Raw genomic sequence first — 25,669 nt, 5'->3', positions numbered from 1 at the left:
AACATCATTTATCACAAAGAGCAAAAGATGACATCTCAAAATTCTGCTTCTTGCCAAAATGGACATTAAGTTTTTGCTTGGAAGCAAATGTGAAAATAGTGACATTTATCTAATTATCCCTACATATATCCAAAGAGAAAGTTATAACTTATTTGTCATGCTTTTAATATGATTTTCTGTCTTGAATGTTGGTATTTTAAACATTAAAATCGCCAATGAGTAAGCAAATAAGACAATTACCAGATGGCATCCTCAACCAAATGTTTTGAATTTATTATAATCGTGCTTCTCTACAACTAATGATTCTTGTGGTTTGCAAACCATGTCTGCCTTTATTTACCTACACAAACACGGAACAGAATTTCCAATAGGAGAGGTTCACACAGCTAACAAAGCATAGAGTGTGTGACCTCAATAAGGCATTCAACAAAGACACACGCCGTATTTCCCTCTGACTGCGTTCCCTTAGGATGCTCTGATGTTGGCGTCGCATTCTTCTAAAAGTAGAATCAAATCTTCAATCAGGCTGTGTTCTCTGCCATGTGTCACTCTCATAATATCAAAAGCCTAAAGAGAAAGGACGGAAGAGAGATTAGACCCCAAAATAGGTGAGCTCAGGCCATTCCCCACCTTTACCCCATGATGCCAGGGGCCTGGTGAACCCCATAGGTTCACAGGGTGAACAGTCTTTAACAGGCTCACAGCACTGTGGTTCTCCCAGCTGGAAAGTCACATGAAAAGGGTGATTTCTGAATGTGGTATTTGGAAAGCAGACTCACTATTCGAGTCATGCTGGGGCCCAGTGACAATCGATGATCTTCAAAGACTGTCAGTGCACAGGTTTGGTGGGTAGTCACAGGGATAAGAAGAGTTACCAAAATGATTGAGTCATATGAAAGACCATGCTGCTACCACCTTAAAATTTTTCTTTATTGCACACTCCATTCAATTCTCATCTATTTGCACCAGGATTATTATATACATGTATTCTCACATTTTTTTTCATATCATATTATAGCATTGGCATTTCAACAGTCCTCTCCTTCACTGCTCATATTTGGTCCATTATTAAATCTTGTCAACTCTTATCTTCAAAATATTTCTGAAATCTGTGTGGGCTTATGAGTACTTCAATAATAGAGTATAATAGAAGTAAAGCAACTGACTTGTGAGACTAGGTCAAAAAGGCCTCTGTGTTGTTTACTGGTCAGTATGTTTGCTCCCAGAACCAAGAGACTCCATGCTGCAAGGAAGCCCAAGCCACATAGAGGGAGGCCGTGTACAGGCACTCTGGCTGGCAGTCTTAGCCAAGCTCATCTTTCAAGTCATTCTAGACAAGGCACCAGACATGTACATAAATAAACCTTCAGACGATTCCAGCACCCAGCTGAAGACTGCCAGATCTGTCTTCCCAGATGAAACACCAGACATTGTAGAAAAGAAGAAAGCCATTCTTATGCTGTGTGCCAATTCCTGACACACAGAATTTGTGCGATAATTTTGCTGTTGTTTACTCCATTAAGTTTTGGGATGGTTATGGAACAACAAACAACCAGAGTATCCTTGAAAATATTTTTGTAATAAATAAGAGATAAGCAATATTATCCTGCCCTGCCCAAATAGGGGGGGGTGGGGTGGGGTGGACTGGGGAGAAGGGAGGGACACCAGAACCACTGCATTTGATGTAAATGTGCCCAGGAGACTTGTAAAGATATGACTCTGGTGGCTGTTATGCACCCAAAGTACCTGGAAGTGGCACTGAGGCTCTCAGCCTTAGCTACACAGCAGGATCAACCAGGGAGCTTCAAAAGAGACACCAAGGGCCAGACCCTGCACATCAACAGCTGAAGCCTGCTCTCCAGGAAAAAGGCCTAGGCCCCAGGAGATTCCAACATGTTCTCAAGGTTGAAAACAACTGATAAAGCAAACTCTCAACAAATAACATCAACTACTCATGATTCAGTGTTAATTTATAGCCAGAAGAATTACCATTTTAATTGTTGTATATAATGAATGCCATCATGCTTATAAACCATTATTTACTAAGCTACTCCTGGAAATTTAGATCACCTCCAATTGTTTATTAGGATATGATGCAGACCTTCCAGAATAGATTTTTTGCCTTTCTTGGATATTTAAGAGCAATTGCTAGGGGTGGAATTCTTGAGCATGAACATCTTGAAAACCACAGAGATTTCAGACCTTGGTGGTCATGTGGTGAGACGCCTGCATTTTGCAATTCTGCATGCAGGAAAACTTTCCATTCTACGTTGGAAAAACGCTGAAGCTTCGAGAAACAAAGCATTTCAGGGGGATGGGTAATTTCAACCTCTGTTTCTGGCTTCTTTTTTCACCTCTTGAATGTTCCCTTTGGGCTGGAAGGAAAACAGGCAGACAGAGGGGGTCTAGATTTGCTGCTGAGAGAGAGAGAAAGAGAGAGAGACAGAGAGACAGAGAGAAAGAGAGAGAGAGAGAAAAAGAGAGAGAGAAAAAGAGAGAGAGAGAGAGAGAAAGGGCCAGCGCCTCAGACCCTGGCCTCTCAGCTTGGAAGACAGCTCTGTTCTGAGTCCAGTTGTGACCCCGCACTGGCAGTCTGGCCCCTCACCCTGTGACACTCCAGCTGCAAAGCCCAGAAGGTGGCTGGAGCTGAGATGCTGGCGGTGGGAATTCACTTCCTATTCACGCGAGCAAGTCTGCTCTGTGGGTGCACAGCATCTGCCAGCAAATCCCTAGGCAGGGGGCTGTCCGGAGTGCAGGGGAGGAGTTGGGACCAGCCCCCACCTTGCAAGCAGCCCAGCTCTATGAGATTCCCCTGGGCAGAAGATTAAAAACAAATGTTTGATGCCATTCATGGAGCACATGCCTCATGTTTTATTCTCTTTTCTCCACACTGCCCTGGATCCTCCGCTGCTCTGGACACCTTGAGGTCTGAGGCAGAGACCTGTGTGACAGCACGATTGCGGAAAGAGAAGGTTTCTCAGATCAGAGAGCCTTCATGGGAAATTTTCTTACTTGAAAGCACTCTTAGATGTTCTCTTCCCTTTTACTCAACAAAGAGCCAGAGTGCTTGTGATCTGGCAAAGGAAGATGAATGGGGCAGAATCACTGCCTGGAAAGATCTTTGCAGAGAGGGACGTAACCCTCCATCCTGAAAAAGGCCAGACTAACCTGCTCGGCCTCGCCTCCCTCCCTGCCCTCACAGAGGCCCTCGGCTGGGTGAGGGCCTGGCCTTGTTGCTCAGAATTTCCAGACCAGCCTCTTTTTTGCCCTCCTGGTTACATTCCCCAGGTTCCCCATCTGAAGAATGATCTGTGCTTCTCTCTGACTTGACTCAGAGGCTAAATGACAAAGCCATCTTCTTGTCACTTCAACAACATAAGTTCACTGGCATGCTTTGAACATACTACAGGCTCCAGGCTTCCTTCCTCGCTCTTTTCTTCCAGTTCCAGTGGTGAGTTTCACTTTCTCCTCTTTTGCGGCTTTAAGAGTAAGGTCTACTCCCCACTGATCCAGTATATTCCTGTTCATGGAAGGGGCAGACCTGCCCATCCCACAGTAGGGTAACTACTTCCAGTTCTTCAGCCATTCTGGAATTAGAGCCACAGCCAGGAAGGGGGAGTTTCCTGGCCTTCCTCCAGCTTCACATCCACACCTCACAGCCTGCTTCCTTGAGGAAAGACCAGAAGGATCATCTAGTCCAATACCCTCATGTTATGGAAGGAAGTGCTTCCTGAGGTCACCTGGCTTGAGAGTTAGACTAAGGATGACCTCTCGGCTCTCGGGACTCAACCCAGTGTGTCCATTCCATGACTGCATTGTGCAGCCTCCCCGTATGAACAGACTGCAGTGACCAAGGAGAGGAGCAGAGGCTCTCCTGGACATGGCTGCTGAGATACCCTGAGGGGACACAGGTGCCTTCCTTGTCAAGATGCTGCTGGTCATGTTCTGTGTTCTCTTACTTGATGCTGAATGCATCACCAGGAGCAAAGGGGAACAGGGGCAACCCTCAGGAGTGTGTGTAGAGTCTGAGATACTAAGTTTAGAGGATCTCGTCCATAGGGTGGCTGGAAACAGAGAGGAAATGGGCATGGGTAGGGGCAGAGAACTAATCTGAAGCAACTGAAAAAAAAAAAAAAGAAACTACATTATCTGTCTAGAAAGTAAAACGCCATATAGATTTGATTAATTCACAAGCAAACATACTTTTCTCTGAAAGATGGGCAGATGTAGATGAGAAAGGGAGAGAAAAACGAGAAGAAAGAAGTAAGATTCAGTAATGTGCAAAATATGTTAGTGACTGTGTGTGCGGGTGTGTGCGTGGATGAATGGTGTGACACAGGTCAGCAGGAAGCTGCAATTCACACCTGGTGATGAGGACATCTGGTCCTTGTCTTGAACATCACCTGGGCCTATGGGTGAGCTGGGGCAGACAGTCCTCAACAATGTACGGAGAGGGCCCTGTGTGGCCCTGGGCACAGCCCTTCAGCACTGGGTGAGCTGGGGCAGACAGTCCTCAACGATGTATGGAGAGGGCCCTGTGTGGCCCTGGGCACAGCCCTTCAGCACAGCAGGAAGATGAGGAGGGCTTCCCCTCACATTACCATCCCCCAAAAAAGTTACAATAAATTTCTGACAAACGAGAGCAATTGTTTCAAGTAGCTCTGTGTCTCCCTTCTCCTACCACTCCCATCTGTCACCCATGCGCATGTCAGAGAGGACAATTCTGGTTTAATTTCCTGCAGTAGCATATAAAACAGATTAAGGAAATATAAAATTGGAGCAGGCTGGTGTTGGGAAAAGCTTATCTCTTTCCATTAAATTTTATTTTTTTTAATGATAGCATTTAAAAAGAGCCTGCACATAATCTTTCACAGAGCACTCATTTGATGCCTCCAAGGAGGGTGCCTGCTACACCCACATCCAGACTCGAAATGTCACATGAGAAAAGCAGCATAGCTTGTCTGCCACATTACAGGCATACAGTTAACTCAGTAATAGAGAAAGGGTCCCCAGAATTGATTTCAATCTCATCATATCTGTTTTTTTTAAGTAATTTTAGAATTGTGGTCATATATTAAATAAAATGAATTTAAATCAAATCATAAAGTTGGAAACAATATACCTTTCCTATTAATTTTAATATGAATATATTAAGCTTATCAAGGATCTCAAACAGTTTCTACCATGAGCTTGAGGAATCTAGTAAGTGACTTCCCAAGTATGATTTAAATATGGATATAAAATCAGAGGGAAAAGAAATGTATGCATGATAAGAACCCCTGGAATCAAATCACGACGGGAAAAAAATAAAGCAGGTTTTCTTATTCTGCCCATCTCAGAATGAAAGTAAAGCAGAGGGTGGGGCACAGGGAGGAGGAAGCTGGTCTGGGGCATTCAAAGGAGGAAATGCAAGAAGCAAGAGGTACAACACATTAAGCAGCTCTGGAGGCACAAAAAGCCCTTTGCAAGGACAGCAGAGAATCCCAAAGACTTTGATGATCCACCTCAGCTCAACAGCACCCCTGGAGACCCCACTCCACTCTACATCTTGGATAACTTCAAGTGTGTATTCCGCTGGAGGAATCTGTCCTTTTGGGAGGCAGAATTTCCTTAGAGATAACATCTACCCATTCATTCACTCAATACTGTCTGAGCAGCTTTAATGAATAAAACTTGGCCCTTGCCCTGGGAGAAGCTCTGGCATAGTCAGAGGGACAGAATGTAAATACCAGATCATTGCAGTGGAACGGTGTGTGTTCAACAGAGATGCAAAGTGCTGGGGCGCCCAGAGGAAGGAGGAACCAGGTGGCCCCACGGCACCCTCAGGAGGGGTTACAGATGTGGTGAGCTCAGGTCTGTGCTTTCCAGTGGTAGTAACCATTCCAGAAAAAGCATGGCTGTTGTATCACTGTTTAATCAATCAATCAGTACATATTAATTGAACTCTGAGAGACTCTGAAGAAGTTCTGTTTCCTCAGCTAAATAATGAGACTGGACAATATAAATTCTAAGGGCAACCCAAGTCCCAATGTGTTGTACAATGTGCCATGCCAGACACAGCTACAAGGTGTGGATTTGGTTTTGTTTCCAAATATTGTTACTGATTTCTAATTTAATTCCATTGTGGTCAGATAATTTACTTTGTATTAACTTGAATCTTTTTATGTTTATTGATATCTGTTTTGTGGCATAAAATGGTCTCTTTTGGTATTATAGTTACTTAAAAATGTGCATTCTGTTATTGTTGGGTGAAGTGTTTTCTAAATGTCAGATCCCATTGGTTGATGGTGTTATGGAATTATTTTGTATCCCTCCTCAGTTTCTGTCTAGTTGTTCTACCAACTGTTGACAGTGGAGGTCTGATGTTCCCAGCTGTGCTTGTCTATTTGTTCATTTCTCCTTTCAGTTCTATCAGTTTTTGTTTCTCATGTTTTGCAACTGTGTTGTTTGGTGCATACATATTTAGTACTACTATGTCTTTTTGGTAGACTGACCTTTTTTTCATTATACAATGTCCCTCTCTGTCTCTCATAACATTTTCTTTGCTCTGAAGTCTACTTTACTTAATATTGATATAGCTACTCCAGCTTTCTTTTGATTGTGTTTTTATAATGTATCTTTTTCCATCCTTTTGCTTTCAACCTATTTGTATCATTCTATTTAAAAAGAATTCTTACAGACAACATATGCTTGAGTCATTTGTTAAAAATCTGTTCTACTAATCTCTGTCTTTTAATTGGTGTATTTAGGCAATTTACATCTTTTACATAGACTACTTACATAATTTACAATGTTATTATTAATATATTAGGGCTTAAATCTGCCATTTAATTTTTTGTTTTCTGTTTGCTCTCTTTTTCTTTCTTTTTCCTGCATTTCTGTGGATTAAACTTTTTTTTAGAATTTCATTCTCTAGTGCTTTTGAGTGTATTACTTTATATAGTTTTGTGGTTGCTCCACATCTTATTATTTATATATATTTTATATATATATATACACACACATATATGTATATATAACTTGTATATAATATACATGTGTATGCATATTATATATGTATATATACAGATATATATGTATATAACTTATCATACTTTACTAGTGTCATCATTTTACCCGTTGAACTCAAGTGTAGAAACCTTCCCTTTACATTTTACCCTCCCCCACTCCCCCATTTGTAATACAATTGCCCTAAATATTTCTACTACATACATTTAGAATCATATCAGATAGTGTTATAATTTTTGCTTCGACTATCAAACAATCTAGAAAACTCAAGGGGAGAAGGAAAGATCATTTTACTTACCCACACTTTTGCTGACCATATTCTTTCTTCTTTCCTGATGTTCCAAGAGCTTTCTTTTATTATTTTCTTTCTGTTTAGAGAACTTCTTTAGCCATTCTTTTACAGTAAGTCTGCTAGCGATAAGTTCTTTTAGTTTTCCTTCATCTGAAAATGACTTGATTTCTTCTTCATTCCTGAAGGATATTTTTGCTGGACAACATACATTCTAAGGGCAACCCAAGCTTTGGGTTAACAGTTCTTTTCTTTCAGTACTTGAAAAAAATATGCTACTTTCATCTGGCTTCTGTGGTTTCTGATGAGAAAATCACTGTCATTCAAATTGTTTTTCCTGTACAGGTAAGTTGTCATTTTTCTCTTGCTGCTTTTAGGACTTTTTTTTTTTTTGTCTTTAGTTTTCAGAAGTTTGAGTATGATCCACAGTCTTGGTGTGAACTGCTTTCGGTTTATACTGTTCGGGGTTTGCTTAGCTTCTTAAATCTACAGGTTTATGTCGCCTGCCAAATTTGCAAAGTTTTCCACTATTAATTCTTTTTTTAAAAACAATATGGTAAAGTACACAAAACACTAATAGTTACCATTTTAACTATTTTTAACTCTTGAGTAGCATTAAGTACATTCACATTGTTGTGCAACCATTACTACTATCCATATAGCCATAACTTTTGCATCATCTTGTACTGAAACTGTGTACCCATTAAACAATAGCTTCCCATCCCCTCCTCCCTTCACACTCTGGTAACCACTGTTCTACTTCTGTCTCTAGGTATTTCACTATTCTAGGTACCTCATATAAGTGGAATAATATGATATTTGTTCTTCTCTGTCAGGCTTATTTCACTTTGCATAATGCCTTCAAGGTTCATTTATGTGTAGCATGTGTCACAATTTTATTCCTTTTTAAGGCTGAATAATATTCCATTGTATGTATATATCCCATTCTATGGGTTGCTTTTTATTTTGTTGATGGTATCCTTCGATGCCCAAAAGTGTTTAATTTTGGTGAAGTCCAATTTGTTTGTATTTTCTTTTGTTGCCTGTACCTTTGGTGCCATATCCAAGAAATCATCACTATGCCCAACGTCATGAGGCTTTTTCCTTAATGTGTTCTTCTAAGAGTCTAGTAGAAGTTTTTGCTCTTATGTTTAGGTCTTTGATCCATTTTGAGTTTCTTTATATGGTGTTAAGAAAGGGTCCAACTTTATTCTTTTGCATGTGGATATGCAGCTTCCCCAACACTATTTGTTGAAGAGACTGTCATTTTTCCATTGAGTGGTCTTGGCATCCATGTTGAAAATCATTTGATCATATATGCGAGGGTTTATTTCTGGGCTCTCTATTCTATTCCATTGGTCTATATGTCCATCTATTCCAGTATCACCCTGTTTTGACTACTGTAGCTTTCTCGTAAATTTTAAAATCAAGAACTGTGAGTTCTCCATATTTCTTCTTCTTTTTCAAGACTGCTTTTGGCTATTTGGGATTCCTTGAGGTTCCATATATATTTCAAGATGTATTTTTCTACTTCTTCCCCAAAAAAGCCATTGGGATTTTGATAGAGATTGCATTGAATCTGAAGATTATTTTGGGTAATATTGACATCTTAATAATACTAAGTCTTCGAACCTATGAACATGAGATGTCATTCTCCTTATTTATGCCTTCTTCATGGAGAATAACTTATTCAGTTATTCTCAGATAATAACTTACTTGGTTTTGTGTTATTGCAAATAGCATTATTCTCTTAATTTTGTTTTTGAATTGTTCATTTTTAGCGTTTAGAAATACAACTGATTTTTGTGTGTTGATCTGTATCCTGCTACCTTGCTTAATTCACTTATTAGTTCTAACATTTTTTGGTGTGTGTGTGTAATCTTCAGAGCTTTCTCCATATGAGATCATGTCATCTGTATATAGAGATAATTTTATTTCTTCCTTTCCAATTTGGATGCCTCCACCATTATTTCTTCAAGCACTTTTTCCACCTCACCCTCTTTTTCTTTTCTTTCTGGGACTCCAATGTTAGATCTTTTGTTACTGATTCATAGGTCCCCTGAGGCACTGTTCAATTTTACTTTTTCTTCAGTATTTTTTTCTGTTTTTCAGCTTGGGCAGTTTCAATTGTCTTATCTTCACATTCACCAATTCATTCCTCTGTTTCCTCCATTCTGTTGTGGAGCTCCCTTCTGTTTATTTTGATTATTATATTTATCAGTTGTTAAATTTCTATTTGTGTCTTCTTTACGGCTTCTACTTCTTAACTGAGATTTTCTATTTTTTCCATTTATTTTGAGGGTGTTTGTAATTCCTTGATGAAGCATTTTTATCATGGCTGCTTTAAAATCTGTCAGACTATTCTAACATCTCTGTTATCTTGGAATTGGCATCTACTGATTGCTTTTATTTTCATTAAGATTGAGATATTCCTGGTTCTTGGCATAGTGAGTGATTTTTAACTGAAGCACAAACATTTTGAGTATTCTGTTATGAGACTCTGAATTTTACCTCAACCTGCTTTAGCCGGCTTTCTCTGACATCACTCCAGCAAGAGAATGAAGTGATGACACCCTGTTACTGCCAGGTGGGAGTACAAGTTCAGGTTCCCTATCTGGCTCCTTGTTAGTACTGGACTCATACTTCCTGGTAGGTAAATTTCTGCTTATTTCCCATAATACGACTTAATCACTGTGTTTGCATTTTATCCATTATTTTCTTATCTTTTCTCTTTTTTGGTTCAAAAACACACTCTTGGAACTATTATTCTCTATTTGGAGGTCAGTAGGAATCACTCATAAATATTAGAGCCAGGGGCTTCCAAACAACTCTTTGAAGGTATTAGTGACAATTACGGAACATCCTTTCTGCATGCCTTCTTACTCCCCCTCTTTCCCTCCCACCTCCCCACACGGTAACGTATGATGTTAAGTGTTTAGAGGAGGGCTTTTTAACCTAGACACCATGGATACTAAGTCCATGGAAGGGCTTCAGGGAGCCTCTGAAGCTGCCATCCCCACCAAATATACAAAAGGTTGTGTATATTTAACTTTTCTCCGGTTAGTCAGTGGCCCTCATCAGATTTGTAAATAGGGACACAAACAAAGAGGTTAAGAATCACTGTAGCGGATTAAGACATGGGAACAACAGAACTGCATGCTCTAAATCAGCCATTGCTGGGGCTGAAAATCAGGGCAGCCGATGCAGGAATACAAGGAGCAATCTCTAGGGCTTGCGGCCTTGTGCTGTCCGTTGAGATGCAGAAAAAGCTAAAAAGATGCTCAAGGGGTAAAATACTGCAATAAAATCAAATGAGAAGGGAAAAATTGTAATACAAAAAGTTTAAATACAGATTTTTAAAAAAATGGATGCCGAGGGGAAAGAAGTCTAACTTTTGCAACCAGATTTTTGCTGAAAAGCAACTACACTAGGGCCAGGGTGAGGGAGCCTGCAGCATGCAGGGTTCACAGGAAAAAAACCAACTCTGATTAACAAGACAGCCCAGATGGGTTGTCCTTGAGGTCCAAGAAGTCAAATTAGTAGCAAACAAAAGCCTTCTAAGAAATAAATGGAAAGAAATAAAAGTAGATTAGAGACAGGAGAGGGCAGGAGGGAAGCACTGGGAAGGGACCCCAGGACTGTCCTGTGGCAGCAATCACAAGAATTTCAGCTGAGCCCAGTGGAAACGGAAGACTAAACCAAATCAGAGCTGGGCTAAGTGGATTCCTTTCCTGGAGGAGGCTGGAGCCTAACTGAATCTGTAATAAATTTCTGTTTCTGAAGCTCCTCTGATTTCTATTCAAACTCAGTCTTCAAAAACCTTATTCAAGTGATTTCATTCCATTATTTCCAGGGTTTCTAAGACAAGAAAGAGCAACCCGAGGGTGCCCGTCTGAAGATGACATCAGTTTCAAAAGGCAAAGAGCATAGCCTCCCTTTTCCCTCTCCAGGTTACCCGAGTCCTGAGAAAGCTCAGGAAAGAAAGACTTTCTGCAGGAAGAAACTGACCTGCTTCTAGACTCACAGGTCACGTGAGCTTTCCTAGGGACGGATACATTCAGGCCACCCCTCTGCTAGCAAATGCTCAGCAAAGGTCATGAGAAGATCTGGTCCATTAACTGTAAACAGCTAACCAGCAGGGTCAGGGGGAGGCTTTTAAAGACTTCTATCCATTAAAAAAATCCATTCATTCAAGCATGTATTTAAGAGAACTTGCCGTATTGGGGGCATGTGTGTCTATGTTAGGTGGCACCAGAAGACACAAAAGGAATGTAAGGTCCCTTGAGGGATTCCCACTCACCTTGGGGAGCAAAACACTGCTGGGGAGCAGTCATAGAACATAATTGTTCACCAGAGGAACCACCGTGTACCCCAAACTACAAACACAAGTACTGAACAGACCAGCTAGTGGGAGAGTGATCAGAACAAGAGTTCCTGTAACAATACCCATCTTTAATAGTTTCAGAATGCTTGAGATTGGCAAGCACACTCTCCCGCATTGCCTCGCTTACTCCTCAAAACAAGTCTATGGGATAGCTATCAGCTTCCTTTTACAAATGAAATTATATTCAGAGATTAACGCAAATGGTGGGACTGGAACATGAACCTACTGACTCTAAATCCTTGCACTCTTTCTACAACTCTGCCAGGAGTGCATGTTTGCTCCTTGGTTGATCATCAGACCTTGGCAAGAGACTCAATGACTTTTGTAGAGACACACAGCAAGTTTGGGTAAGGCCACCATTTAACCCCAGGCCTCATGACAGATAATCTGATGCTGCTCCCAGAATACCTTTCATTTGGCATCTATCAGGGTGTATGCCTGAGCTTCACCTTGGTACCAAGAATAGGAAAAGCTAACATGATTACGAAGAGAAGCTTCTGAAAGAGGTGATGCAACCTCATCAGAAGGGTGTGAGGGCAGCAGAACAGACCTGGGCATGAGGGATGTAAAGGGCAGTAAGAGGGTCATCTGAAGGGCTGGTGATGGTCAGTACCATCAGCCCAGGCCACATTATCCTGAAAATCCATAGCGAGATGTCTGTCTGGGTTTGTTCAGGCTTGTCCTTATAGTTGAGGGTATTAGATGTCTCCTTCAGAAGTTCTGTATGCAATAGCAATGACTAAAGCTTCACATAAGAAGCAATCTAAATCTTCTCTGATTTCTCTCCCATATTTTTCCCTGAGTTGGCATCATGGGTTCGGTTAGATCTTAAGGGATTTCTGCACACTGATCTTACTAGAGAGCCTCATCTATTTAACTGGACCAGTCTAGAGGAAAAGAGCAGAGCCTTGGTTTCTGGCCTGGATTGAATGACTTGTACATGTCTATCTCCTCCATTAAATTGTACACACCATATTCAGTCTTTTTTTTTTTTTTTTTTGAGACAGTCTCACTCTGTTGCCCAGGCTGGAGTGCAATGGTGCAATCTTGGCTCACTGTAACCTCTGCCACCTGGGTTAAAGCGATTCTCTCACCTCAGCCTCCTGAGTAGCTAGGATTTCAAGCACCCGTTATCATGCTCAGCTAATTTTTGTATTTTTGTAGAGACGGGATTTCACCATGTTGGCCAGACTGGTCTTGAACCCCTGACCTCAGGTGATCCTCCTGCCTCAGCCTCCCAAAGTGCTGGGATTATAGATGTGAGCCACCGTGCCCAGCCTGAGTCTTATTCAAAGTAGTAGAAGTATGTGATCACCGTGTTGAATTAAATTGAACAAATACACCTGGCTCTGCCTCTGTGCGACTTTAGGTGAGCTCTTGCATGTCTCCAAACCTGAGCGCCTTCACTTCCCAAATAGGAATGAAAATGCCTGTCCCACTGACCTCACACAGCCGTCAGCTGTCATGGGGACTGAGTGGGATCACGGATCACGTATGTACGAGCAGTATTCATAGTTTCTAGTCCCATATAAACACAAAGGTCTAGTTTGATCACTTACGAACACCTACTTGCAGGTGACCCTGTGTTGGGTGCATCGCACATTAGGAAATTTCCTGCACATTGTTTTTCTGTCAGGACTTTCACACAGTAGGCCCTTGATAAGGATCTGCTGTACCTTGCTGATTCGACTGGCTGACAAGTACCCCCAAGACCAGAAAAGGAAAGTTCTCCCTGAGGCTGCAACAGACGGTGCGGTGTTCTTCCCCCGCCTGGGTAAAGATGCCAGACATGATGAAAAGAACAGAATAGCTGAGTGCCCTCAGGGAATCCTAGTGTTACTCCGTTGGCCACACGCTGACTTTATGTAGAGATCAAGTAAAGGCGCTATGGCTAGCATTCGGCGCAAATGAGCAACTGTGGAATCTGGCTTCTAAGAATCCCTTCGGCATTTCTCATTTCTCTTAGGTCCATGTGGGCGGCTGCCAGTGTTATGGGATCAGCCGGCCCCTGGACACACCCTGAGCAACCCTGACGCCCGATCCTTCCACCGTCACTCTTCCGCACACAAGGGCATGGCGGCCCAGAGGGTCCTGTTAAAGTGTCAAGTGCTTCCTATGATACCCACACGCCAGGTCTCCATACAACCCACCAGTGCCTGGCCAGGTGAGCATGTGAGCTCTCCTTTGGAAGGGTCACAGACTAGAGGAGAGGAAGTTCCGCTGAGGTGGGAATGCCTGGGCCAGACAGCAGAGAGCCCTGGGCTCCTCTGGGCAGAGGAGACTCCCTGAGCGGATGAAACTAACCATCGTGTTTTAACAAGCTATTCCAACCCTAAACCAGTTCTCCCAATTAGTTTCTTGACACTTATTGCCAGAACCGTATTCACTGGCCTCCTTCGCTTCCTCCCTCCTCCTTCCCTCAATAATGAATACTTCCTAAGTTCCAGATCCCTTGCATGGCACTGAGCTGGTTGCCAAGATAACCACGAAGCCCTCACACTCTCCTGGGGGCAGGGGTAGGGGTGGTCATCGGGTATGCCTACTGCAACGTGAAAAGGGCTCTCCTGGCAGGGTGGGCAGAGAGCTGTAGGGGTAGGACCACAAAGTAACACTGGAATTGGGCCTTAAAGGATCAGCAGAGTTCTGCCAAGCCCAGGGGGTTGTGATGCGGAGAGCACTTAAGGCAGAGGAAAAAATAGCTGTGTGAAGATGGAGGAGTGAGAAGTTCAGGGTCACAGTGGGTCCTGGTGAACAGCAGTGATCACTGGGTGGGTGGAAAGGGAGAGAGGAAGGGCGGGGAGAAGAGGCTGCAAAGGTGAACTGCCACACAGATGGTCAAGGGCTTGCCATGCAAGGGACACGGACTGTGTTCTGTGGGCAATGGGGAGGAGGCACAAACAAGGTCAACTGGCTAAATGTGGAGAGGGCACAGGAGCAGTGGTGTTCTGAGACTGGTTTGTACCAAGTGGCAAGAGTAATTGTTAATATTATTTTTATAAGAAGGTTGATTCTACATTTAAAATCAGCCATGGTGGGCATGCCTGCATCACAGAAACAGGCAAATGTCACGAAGCAGGTTTTTTCCACAGTGGTTGTGAAACATTTACCAGCACACACTGGGCATGCGTGTGTATGCGTGCACACATATATAGAGCTGCTAACAAATCACAAAGAGGCCCAGCAACAGCAGAAAAAAAGGATGCCAGGCAGAACTATGTGAGATCTTGGCACACTCACCAGTCTCAGATTCTTCATTGCTTGGGGAAACATGCCTTGATGTAGCTGCAGTTTGCCAACTTTCATCACTTGAACCCCTCTGACGGGATGGTTTCCTGGGAAAAAAATCCTGGAAGAAACCAAACGGCAAACAGTGTCAGCAGCCCTCACCTCTGCAGTCAGCAGCCCTCACCTCTGCAGTCAGCAGCCCTCACCTCTGCAGTCAGTCAGCAGCCCTCACCTCTGCAGTCAGCAGCCCTCACCTCTGCAGTCAGTCAGCAGCCCTCACCTCTGCAGTCAGCAGCCCTCACCTCTGCAGTCAGCAGCCCTCACCTCTGCAGTCAGCAGCCCTCACCTCTGCAGTCAGCAGCCCTCACCTCTGCAGTCAGTCAGCAGCCCTCACCTCTGCAGTCAGCAGCCCTCACCTCTGCAGTCAGCAGCCCTCACCTCTGCAGTCAGCAGCCCTCACCTCTGCAGTCAGCAGCCCTCACCTCTGCAGTCAGCATTTCATCAGGAGACTACGAAAGTGGGAGCAGACACTAGCTGTGAATGTTAATGAGCTACTGAAAGGAAATTAGCTTTGCAATCCAGGAGAATGCAGTACTGAGGGGAATTGACACAGGACTGGTCTCCAGCTCCTCAGAATGTGTTTTGTGTTAGGGAAAAAAAATGACAGGACTAGAAGGTCTCCCTCATAAACACTAGAGAAGAGAAACAAAAGTTTGGAGCTCTGCGTTGATATTTGGGAGGGGTGGGGCGGGGAGAACAGGTGCTAATCTTCTCCTCCAAGCTCTTCCATGAAGCATCAGCATTAGCACTAGCACAGCCCTGGAACAGCAGATTGCCTCTCAATATATATTTGTTGAATAAACAAAGTTTTCATCATCCCCCAACTAGATCCTACCACATCCCCCTTTTAACTGCAAAGCCCTTTGACTGGATCTCAGCTGTGGAGTCCATCATGGTACACCTTTCTTATAAGCACGTGTGTATTTATTTATCATCTCACTGGATTATAGTGCTTTTTATTCAGGCACCCCATCTGCGTTCTCCATGATGTCTGACATGCAGGAGGAACTCAATCCATACTGGACCCTTTCACATAGAACAGAATAGAATACAGTGTTGTCGTGGACCAAAGAAAGAGGACGCACACGCCTCTGGCTATGGGCTGTTTCAGACCCTGGGAAGAGCTGTATTACTTCAATTCAACAAGAATTTACCATATTGGATTTAACCAAATATGAGCAGTTTGGCCTCTTCTGGCCCCAATACCCCCTACCCCTACTCCTAGAGAATACTGAGCCCCTGCTGTATATGCAGAATTGTCTCTGGTGGAAATGCCTACACACACACACACACACACACACACACACACACACACAACCACAGTTTAAATGAGCTTTTCAGGACAGGTGTGATGGCTCACACCTGTAATCCCGGCACTTTGGAGGCCGAGGCAGGCGGATTGCTTGAGCTTAGGAGTTTGAGACCAGCCTGGGTAACAAGGCAAAACCCTTTCTCTATAAAAAAAAAAAAAATACAAAAATGAGCCAGGTGTAGTGGAGCATGCCTGTAGTCCCGGCTACCTAGGACGCTGAGGTGGGAGGATCACTTGAGCCCTGGAGGCTGAGGCTGCAGTTTCACACCACTGCACTCCACTCTGGGTGACAGAGTGAGACCCTGTTTCAAAAAAAAAAAAAAGTGTTTTCCTTGAGGCTGAATCATCCCATTAGACACAAGATAAACATTCCTGCAGGAGTTAAAACAATGTTACACGACGGAGCATGATTTAGCGCCCAAATAAGGCATAACTTAGTATACCCTAGATGTCCAGTTCAAGTTTGTTGAATTGAACTGAGAAAATGATACAAGTATTGTGAAGACAAAGAGGTGACTGATGGTTGGTTGGACTGGGGAAGGCTTCCTGGAGGTGGGAAATTGGAGTTACACTGGCTCCCAAGGATCTGGAGAGGCTTGGCTGGGTAGGAGAAGGGAAGCATATCCCAACCGTCAGAGAGAACGAGCAAGGGCGCACTCTAAATGCTGCTTCTCCAGGGATGGAGGTGCCTGCCCACAGACATCACTAAGATGATCCTAGAATCCATCACTCACGCAGGGCCTGCCATGTGCCAGGCGCTGTTCCAACCGCTTCTCATCCATGAACCCAGAGAACCCCATCTAAGCTCTATTATATAACAGTGATGAGGCAGATTTACCAGGAGAGACAGGTATGTTCTCTGAAAATGCACACATATCTGCAAACCATTCCCTCTCGCTGAATCTTAACTCTTCCCCCCATGAAATGTGATATAGAAACACTTTTTTTTTCATTCATGCTCTTAAAAAGTAGAAAGCAGGACCCAGGAGGAAAGTATTTAAACCGACAGAAAGTTGGGCATGCCTCTTTTAAAAAGCTGCAAAGGGGCCGGGCGCGGCGGCTCACACCTGTAATCCCAGCACTTTGGGAGGGCGAGGTGGGCAGATCACAAGGTCAGGAGTTTGAGACCAGCCTGGTGAATATGGTGAAACCCCGCCTGTACTAAAAATACAAAAATTAGCTGGACGTGGTGGCAGGCGCCTGTAGTCCCAGCTACTCTGGAGGCTGAGGCAGAAATGCTTGAATCCAGGAGGCGGAGGTTGCAGTGAGCCAAGATTGCAGCACTGCACTCCAGCCTGGGCAACAAGAGCGAGACTCTGTCTTAAAAAAAAAAAAAAGAAAAGAAAAGGCTGAAAAGGAAGCGGAAGGGGGAACAACAAAGGAGACACTGGCTCCTGGATTTTTCTTCATCTCTTCAGTATGCCAAGGGGTCAATCACTTTACCTCTCACCCCTTACGAAATGAACATCATTATCTATTTGTGTAGAAACGACTTTAAGATCCCCAGACAAAAGGCATAAGGGCAGGACGCCATTATCAGAGGGTAACTGCCCTGGACACTTTCCTTGAAAAGCACGCCTGGATTTGGGGTGTTATGTTATTACTAAGAATGTAGCATCATTAAATTTAAAGGCCAAAAAGTGATTTTACACTAATCATCACTCCACTAAGTGGATGTCTGTCATGTCAGTTAGCAGAAGGAAAGACAATCTTCAGTTCTACGATGGCAGAGAAAGCGGTGTGTCATTACGCCATGACAGGTACCTGCCCCGGTAGCTCAGATATTTCAAAATGAAGTAGAGCTTACGAAGGAGGGCATGAGGAAGCGCTTGTCCAGGGGCACTTCCAAATAAATATTTCCAGGGCAGCCTCACAGCTCTATGGGGCTGCTGATTGCGGGCCTGGTTGGTTTCTGGAGGCCTCCCAGCTGACATACAGAATAAAAATCATGATTCCTTGCTGGAGCATAACTCCAAGGAAAGATGGTCAAGCTCACTCCTGCTGGGAGACATTCTTCAAAGGTGTGGCCTTCCATCCACTTCATGGTGTAGAGCAGGGATGGGGAGAGAAAAGGGCCTGGAGGTAGTAGTCTTGACAGGACAAAAAGACGGTCATCTTTTGATAGGATTGTCAAAAATAAAGACCAGGATTAGAGTCCAAAGTGAAGCAGCAATCAGGTGTGTCCAAGGACTGTGAGGACTAAAGCAGGAGTCTGAGTGAGAAGGTGAGGGGAAGATGCACCTACGAGATACTGGATTCCGGGTCCGGCCCCATAAGCAATCTGCAGAAGTCCAAAGTGAGTCCCTGCCCTTGGTTAGCATGTAGTTTGCAGGTGAGGCAAATGAAATCATGATATAGAAAGGCGTGTGACAGCCACCTGACCAGGGCACAGTCCTGGTCAATATGGTGAAACCCCGTCAATATGTGTGAAACCACACAATGTGTGCTCTGGGAGCAGCCGGGACCACAGTGATCAGGGGAGTGGCAGAGCCTGAGTGTGTTTCCACTGGAGATGATGATGGGATCCTGGGACAAGGGAAGGGATGGATGGTTGCTCTGGTGATGGGATAGGAAGCTGAATGCCAAAGGGCAGTGAGCATGCTGGTCCGGCCAGCAGAGGAGGGGAGTGGGAAAGGAGGTGCACTCAAGGCCAGGCTGTGCAGAGGCACACACACACGCAAAGCTAGGAACTCTGGACTTCTCTTGCCAGCAGTGAGGCCAGGCTGTGCAGACACACAGGTGCAAAGCTAGGAACTCTGGACTTCTCTTGCCAGCAGTGAGGCCAGGCTGTGCAGACACACACGCGCAAAGCTAGGAACTCTGGACTTCCCTTGCCAGCAGTGAGGCACTACCAAAGGGGGCTGAGGATATTTCATCAGAATAGAAAACCAAGAAAATTGGAAAACAGACCCTAGAGGCAAAAATAGTTGAGGTAGGATAGCAGCAATATCAATAGAAAAGAAGGACTTGGTACAAGAAAGGTTATGCAGCTGATTTAACAGAATCTGGGGATCCAAGGGGGTGCAGTGGAGTCTGAGTTGACTCCATGATTCAGAAATAGAAACGCCTCCACAAAAACATACAAGCAAACTATATAACAACAAAATCATTCAACGAGGTAGTTTACTTGTTTGGGTGATATAAATTTTCCTTTCACAGGTATAATGCTAGCAATCACATGTTCCAGAATGCTTGGCCTAGATTGGAAAAAAATGTTTTTGGTGTTTCTATGGTGAATAAGTGCATAAGAAGAAATGGGTTTAAACAAGCAGAGAAAAGAAGGAAATGTACACACCAGCTTTAACTCAGACCCACAAGCACCAGGATCTTACTGATATATTTTACAGGGAGGCTGAAAGTCAGGGAACTGGGATCTGAAGTCAAAAGGACATGGAGAAGAAATATCTGATGCCAGGATCTCTATCAGTCTGGCTGAGGTTGCTGATCTCTATTGGTCCTACGTGACACAATTACCAATCACATTATTCCGTTACAGATGGCAGCTTTGGCATTCACAGGGTAGGAAAAGGCCTTTGTTATTCAGGGCTACTGCTTTCGTTTGAATGTGTTCCCTCCAAAATTCAGATGCTGAAACTTAATGGCCAATGTGGTAGTGTTTGGAGGTCCGGCCTTTAAGAGGTGATTAGGTCATCAAGGCTCCTCCCCTTGTGAATGGGATTAAAGCCCTTATAACACAGGTTTCACGAAGTGTTCAGCTTGTTTGCCTTCCACTGTGTAAGGACACAGTGTTCCTTCCCTCCAGAGGATGTAGCAACAAGACATCATGTTGGAAATGGAAAGCAGCCCTCACCAGACAACCTGCTGGCACCCTCATCTTGGATTTCATGACTTGAACTTCCCAGCCTCCGGAACTGTGAGAAAAAAAAATTCTGTTCTTGGTGAATTACCGTCTATGGTATTTTGGTGTAGCAGCACAAACTAAGTTAATACAATTATTTTTTAAAAACGGATGCAAAACATATTACTGAACCTGAAAGGAGAACTTAACCTGCCTATTTAAATTGTATCTTAGAGTAACTAAATAGCTCCAGTTGTATGAATTTTAGCTGATAAATGTGGAATGATGATGGAATTAGAAAAATCATTTTGCAACTCCTGGAGAATTATTTGACTGAGGGGAGAAAATATCACTTGATGAAACCATTAGATAAAAGGATGGTAAAGAATTTTACGGTGGGTGGATTAACTTGTTACCATCTAAATCCAGTGATCAATCTTAGCACCACCGAAGTAGGATAACTAGACGCTAAGTGCCATCCGATGCAGAAGGAATTATTTTTGACCACCTGTCAACGATCCTTGTGAAACAAAACAGAACCCCACACACTGAAGCTGAATCTAACCAAGGCTGCAAAGTCAAATCCCATTTCATGCAAAAAACAAGGGACAGAGGGACAAGTAGAGCAGTCAGCTGAATCTGGGGTACGGGAAATTCTACAAAAGCCTGGACCCGGGATCTTCAACAAGTCAATCACATCGAAAGAAAAAGATGGTAGCAGGAGAAGAATACTGTAGATTAAAAGAGATGTAAGAGATGTAACAGCCAAATACGAGGTGCAGACCTTGTGTATCCTTACTCAGCCAAGACAACTGTAAAAACATATTTCTGGGATAATCCAGGAAATCTGAGCATGAAATGGCATTGTGCATGGAAGAAAAAATGTCCTCATTTTTCAGAGATACAAAACTGAGGTACATATGAATTAAATGACCTAATATCTGAGATTTCACTTAAATATAGTCAGTCCTCTGTATGCACAAGACGTTAGTTCCAGGATCCCCACAAATACCAACATCGGTGGATGTTTAAGTCTCTTAGAGTCAGCCCATGGTATCCCTGGGTTATAAATCCCCAGGTCCAGCATCTGCAGGTTCCAACAACTGCAGATCAAAAACACAGTTGGCCCTGCATATCCACATGTTCTGCATCCAGTTCAATCCAGCAGAGATCACTCAACGCAGAAGCCATGAATTTGGAGGGCCAACTGTATCTTCAGCAGATTTTCAGCTTCCAGCAATGGTGGAGTAGCTTATTTCAGACCAAGCAGCTTATCTGCTGCTGAAAACACGAAATGCTGTAAACAGGAAAACACAGACAAAAAAGTATTTTTAAGAATCTGTTTGAAGGTATCAAGGAGCCACTGAGGCAGCAAGATCTTGAAAAGTCAAGATCATGGAAAGAGTGGAAGGTGAACCTTGTATTCATTGGTACTTTTCCCTTTGATGATCTTAGAGACAGAGAGGCTCACCAGCTGAGCAATATTTTTGGCAGTCTCATAGAAAAGGAGACACAGAAACTGGAATTCAGGGATCAACAATGATAACAAGGAGCTCTAGTAAACATTCCTGGCTTTCGACTCTGACCACCAAAGGACTACAATCTATCTAGGTATAGTAAATTAGAAATAAAGCAGCCATTACAAAGAATGAATCACTTCAAATCCTGATTGGATTAAGGTACGAACTCTTTCTATCCTGATTCCCAGAAGCAAAAGTAAACATGTCTGAAGGAGATAACATCATCCTCAGCCTCAACTTATCTTAAATTTTCTGTATAATGTTCTGCATTTGGTAAAATTATAACCCAGCATACAAAAAGACAAGAACTCTCTGAAAACCAAGAAGAACAATATAGACAGTGAGATAGACCTACAGGTACTGAAATGGTAAGGTTCTCATACACAGACTTTAAAATAGCTCATAAATATGTTTGAGAACTTAAATAATATGTAAGAATTTTAGCAGAAAATCAGAAATTATGTAAAAAAATAACCAGTGGAAATTTTAGAACTGAAAAATAGAAAACTAAAATTAAGAACTTAACAGTCTAACATTAGATTAGTCAGAGCTGAGGAAACAATTAGTGAACTGCAAGGTAGGTCAAATGAACATATCCATCAAAGACACAGAGACAATGGAACAGAAATAAACAGGAGCAGAGGTCTCATGTGTGTCAACTGGAATCTCAAATGAGAGAAAGGAGAGAATGGGGCAGAAGCTATATATATATATATATAAATATAAATATATATACATACATATATAAACATATATACATACATATATATACACACACATACATACATACATATATACACATATACACATGTATATACACATACATTCATATATACATGTATATATACATACATATGTACATGTATATATACATACATATATACACATACATATGTACATGTATATATACATACATATATACACATACATATGTGCATGTATATATACATATATACACATACATATGTGCATGTATATATACATACATATGTGCATGTATATATACATACATATATACACATACATATGTGCATGTATATATACATACATATGTGCATGTATATATACATACATATGTGCATGTATATATACATACATATGTGCATGTATATATACATACATACATACATATGGCTGTAATGGCGGAACATTTTCAAAACTAAAGACAGCAAGTCACAGATTCAAAAATGGTAAGAATTGCACAGAGACTACAATAATTCAACAAAGGGAAAAAGAAGAAGGATGAGGGATAAGGTAGGCGTGGCAAAATCTTGATAAGAATTACTGAAGCTGGATGATAGACATATGAAAGTTCATATTATTCTATTTTTGTGTACATTTGAAAATTTTCATAATCAGGGCACTGGATTTTACTTTTTCACTTTTAGAAATGACGGACTTCGGGAGATAGCCTCAAGTTTCAAAAGATTTGGAATTTTACTAAATTTTGAGCCTTCTGTAGAAATAAAATGATACATTCAATGAACAGTGTATAACGGCCTTCCAATGCTGTTTCAAGACATTAGACAGACATAGACTTGATAGCTAGAATAATAGCAGAGGGAGCAACAGCCCACATTGAACATTAAAAGGCTTCGCTTTAGGTCTTAAAGCAAATGTAGAAACTCAGTGTCATATGCCAGGAGTAAATGGGACAAAGAGGCATGAAGAGGCACATAGAGTCAGTCATTTGATGTTCCTTAGGCTCTGTTTAATTTAAAGCAGCTGTTTTATGGAAGTTATTTATGCCTTTGTGGTAGGATAACTTTATTAGTAATATGATACATTTTTGTTGCTGGGGGGAAAAAAAGGTCCTAACATCAGGAAACAAAACCAAAGGGGGGAAAAAAAGGTGGGCCCTACTGTCATGAAACCACCTCAGAACACGGAGAACTACTTCTTACCATGACCTTAATTAACCCAGGCTGTTACTCTGGAGAGGTGCTATTTCCCAAGTGGGTGATGAATCATTGCTTCTCCATCACCTCTACTGCTGTGCTTTGTTGGTGACAGGGAGATCAGGGCCGTGAATTCTTGTTTCCAAAAGAAAAAGAACTTGGGTTCCAGCCCAGACTGAACCCTCAGCTCTTGTTTGGTTTCTGATATGTGCTATTGGCCTCATATCATTAAGAAAGATGGATCTGCACTCCCCCATCTCTATGTGAGTAACAGAAAGAAAATTCGCGGTGTCACGCAGGATTTGACAACATCACAGTGAGATTTTATCTAATGCAATGAAATTTTTCTTGCATTTCTTTTACTTCATAAACTGAGATACATTTCTACTTCTCTTAAAACCTTCCACCAAATAGGTCCTTCACTCAAAAGGTGGGGTTTAGGCCAGGCGCCATGGCTCACACCCTTAATCCCAGTGCTTTGGGAGGCCAAGGAGAGAAGACTGCTCCAGGCCAGGAGTTCAAGTGCAGCCTGGGTAACATAGTAAGATGCCATCTCTACAAAAGGAAAAAAAAAAACAATTTAACTAGTCAGCCATGCTTGGCGTTGCACAGCTGTGGTCCCAGCTGCTTGGGAGGCTGAGGTGGGAGGATCACTTGAGCTCAGGAGTTTGAGGCTGTAGTGAGCTATGATGGTGCTACTGTACTTCAGCCTGAGCGACGGACAAGACTATCTCTACAAATAAATACATAATTTTTTTTAGAAGTAGGGTTTTCTTACTCTTATTAGTTTGACAATTAAGAGTTACTTGCACATGATCCACTATTAGAATCTTTAATCAGATAAGAATAAAAGAGACTTTCAATTATCTGAAATGTCCATGTTATTCAGGCTCAGGAGCACAGAGGGTAGGAAAGCAGTAGATAAATTAGAACGAAGGAGATACAAGATTTGGGCTGAAGACATGGCTCTTCCAGTTAGTTGAGTGACTATTTCACAATTAATGTGATAAGAGACTGGAGAGCATCTGGAAATGTATACAACTCCATAAGAACACAAACTAGTATTAATAAGTTTCCAGGGCTAGTAAATGTATGGTAATTAGTGGAATGCACTGTTGCACCCACATGGAGATTACACACTGGGCAGCGGGGGGGGCGGGGGGAATCACTAAAAAAAAAAAAAAAAAAAGCATGATAGCATCAAAATGGTCATTTTCCACAGCCAAAAACAAACAAAAAAACAGAAAACCACTTGAACTACTTCTACATTTGCCTGTTTCTTTTAAAATACAAGGGGCTTGGGCAGCAACACACAGGAAAGCCTGGAGTAGTTGAGATGATTCTGGGTGAGTGTCCTCATTAAGGGAAAGACTTATGTTGCAGATAGGGCTAAGCATCCAATAATGAACCAAACTGGGGTTTTGGTCTTTCCTTCTAGAAAACACACTGAGAAACTCTTGCCTATATTTGTAACTTTTATATTAAGTGTGTTCAATTATGTTCACTTCATGCTGGACTTAAAAATTTCCTCACTCCCGTGCCCGCGAGCAGCCTGGCTGGCAGCAGGGAAACCTCAGGGGCTGTGTGGATGGCCCTCAGTGTGGCGCAGGGGTGAGGACTGGCCAGCATCTTCCAGGCAGGCAGGACAGTCCTCCACTTCATGTAAACAGTTTCCTCTCGAAGACTCCTAACAGTGAGAATGCTGTCCTTTTGCCTGTCTCATATATGACAGCACTATTTTTTTAGAGTGTGAAACATTTGATGACATCTTGAAGGATTTCAGAAAGGCTGGCTAGCACAACTGAAGTATAAAATAACCATAATTTACTTTAATACATCCTTGAGAAAAAATGGTAATGAGATATTCCCTACAAAAACTGCGTTTATTCTGTATAGTCTATCCTTGTGTGGGATAAAGTTCTGAATGTACACACTCAAGCCCTCCAAAGATGGTCATATCATTCAGATCATTCCTCAAGAAACTTGACAGCAGAAAGTTTAAAATTTTCAGAAAATTTTAAATTTATTTGAACGTTTTAGTTCAAGTTTATAAAAGTCGGTTTATATTCTACTCCTAGAAATGCAGCAGGCATGGTAGCTATACCGATTCAATGGGAGCATACTGAAAACAATGTAGAACGCTTGATGAAATATTCTAAAAAGCAGTAAGATGC

The 25,669-nt window shown here is 42.4% G+C and overlaps 1 protein-coding gene across 14 annotated transcripts in view; it reads right to left on the bottom strand.

The window, feature by feature from the left end:
- Nucleotides 1-249: 249 nt before the first annotated feature.
- The window catches only part of SMYD3 (SET and MYND domain containing 3), a 757,166-nt gene continuing 731,746 nt past the window's right edge, over nucleotides 250-25,669 (bottom strand). For 13 of the 14 annotated variants that reach the window (XM_514316.9, XM_063809354.1, XM_054661012.2 and 10 more), the window contains 2 exons: nucleotides 14,919-15,027; nucleotides 250-567 (listed from right to left, as the gene is read on the bottom strand). In XM_514316.9, the coding sequence (XP_514316.4) occupies nucleotides 466-567; nucleotides 14,919-15,027 (211 nt within the window). In that variant the 3' untranslated portion in view covers nucleotides 250-465. The remainder of the gene's footprint in view (nucleotides 568-14,918; nucleotides 15,028-25,669) is intronic. The other variant, XM_054661013.2, reaches the window with a different exon arrangement.

This window comes from Pan troglodytes, chromosome 1 (genome assembly GCF_028858775.2).
Source record: "Pan troglodytes isolate AG18354 chromosome 1, NHGRI_mPanTro3-v2.0_pri, whole genome shotgun sequence".
NCBI lineage: Eukaryota > Metazoa > Chordata > Mammalia > Primates > Hominidae > Pan > Pan troglodytes.
This window is presented reverse-complemented; position numbering and strand designations above follow the sequence as displayed.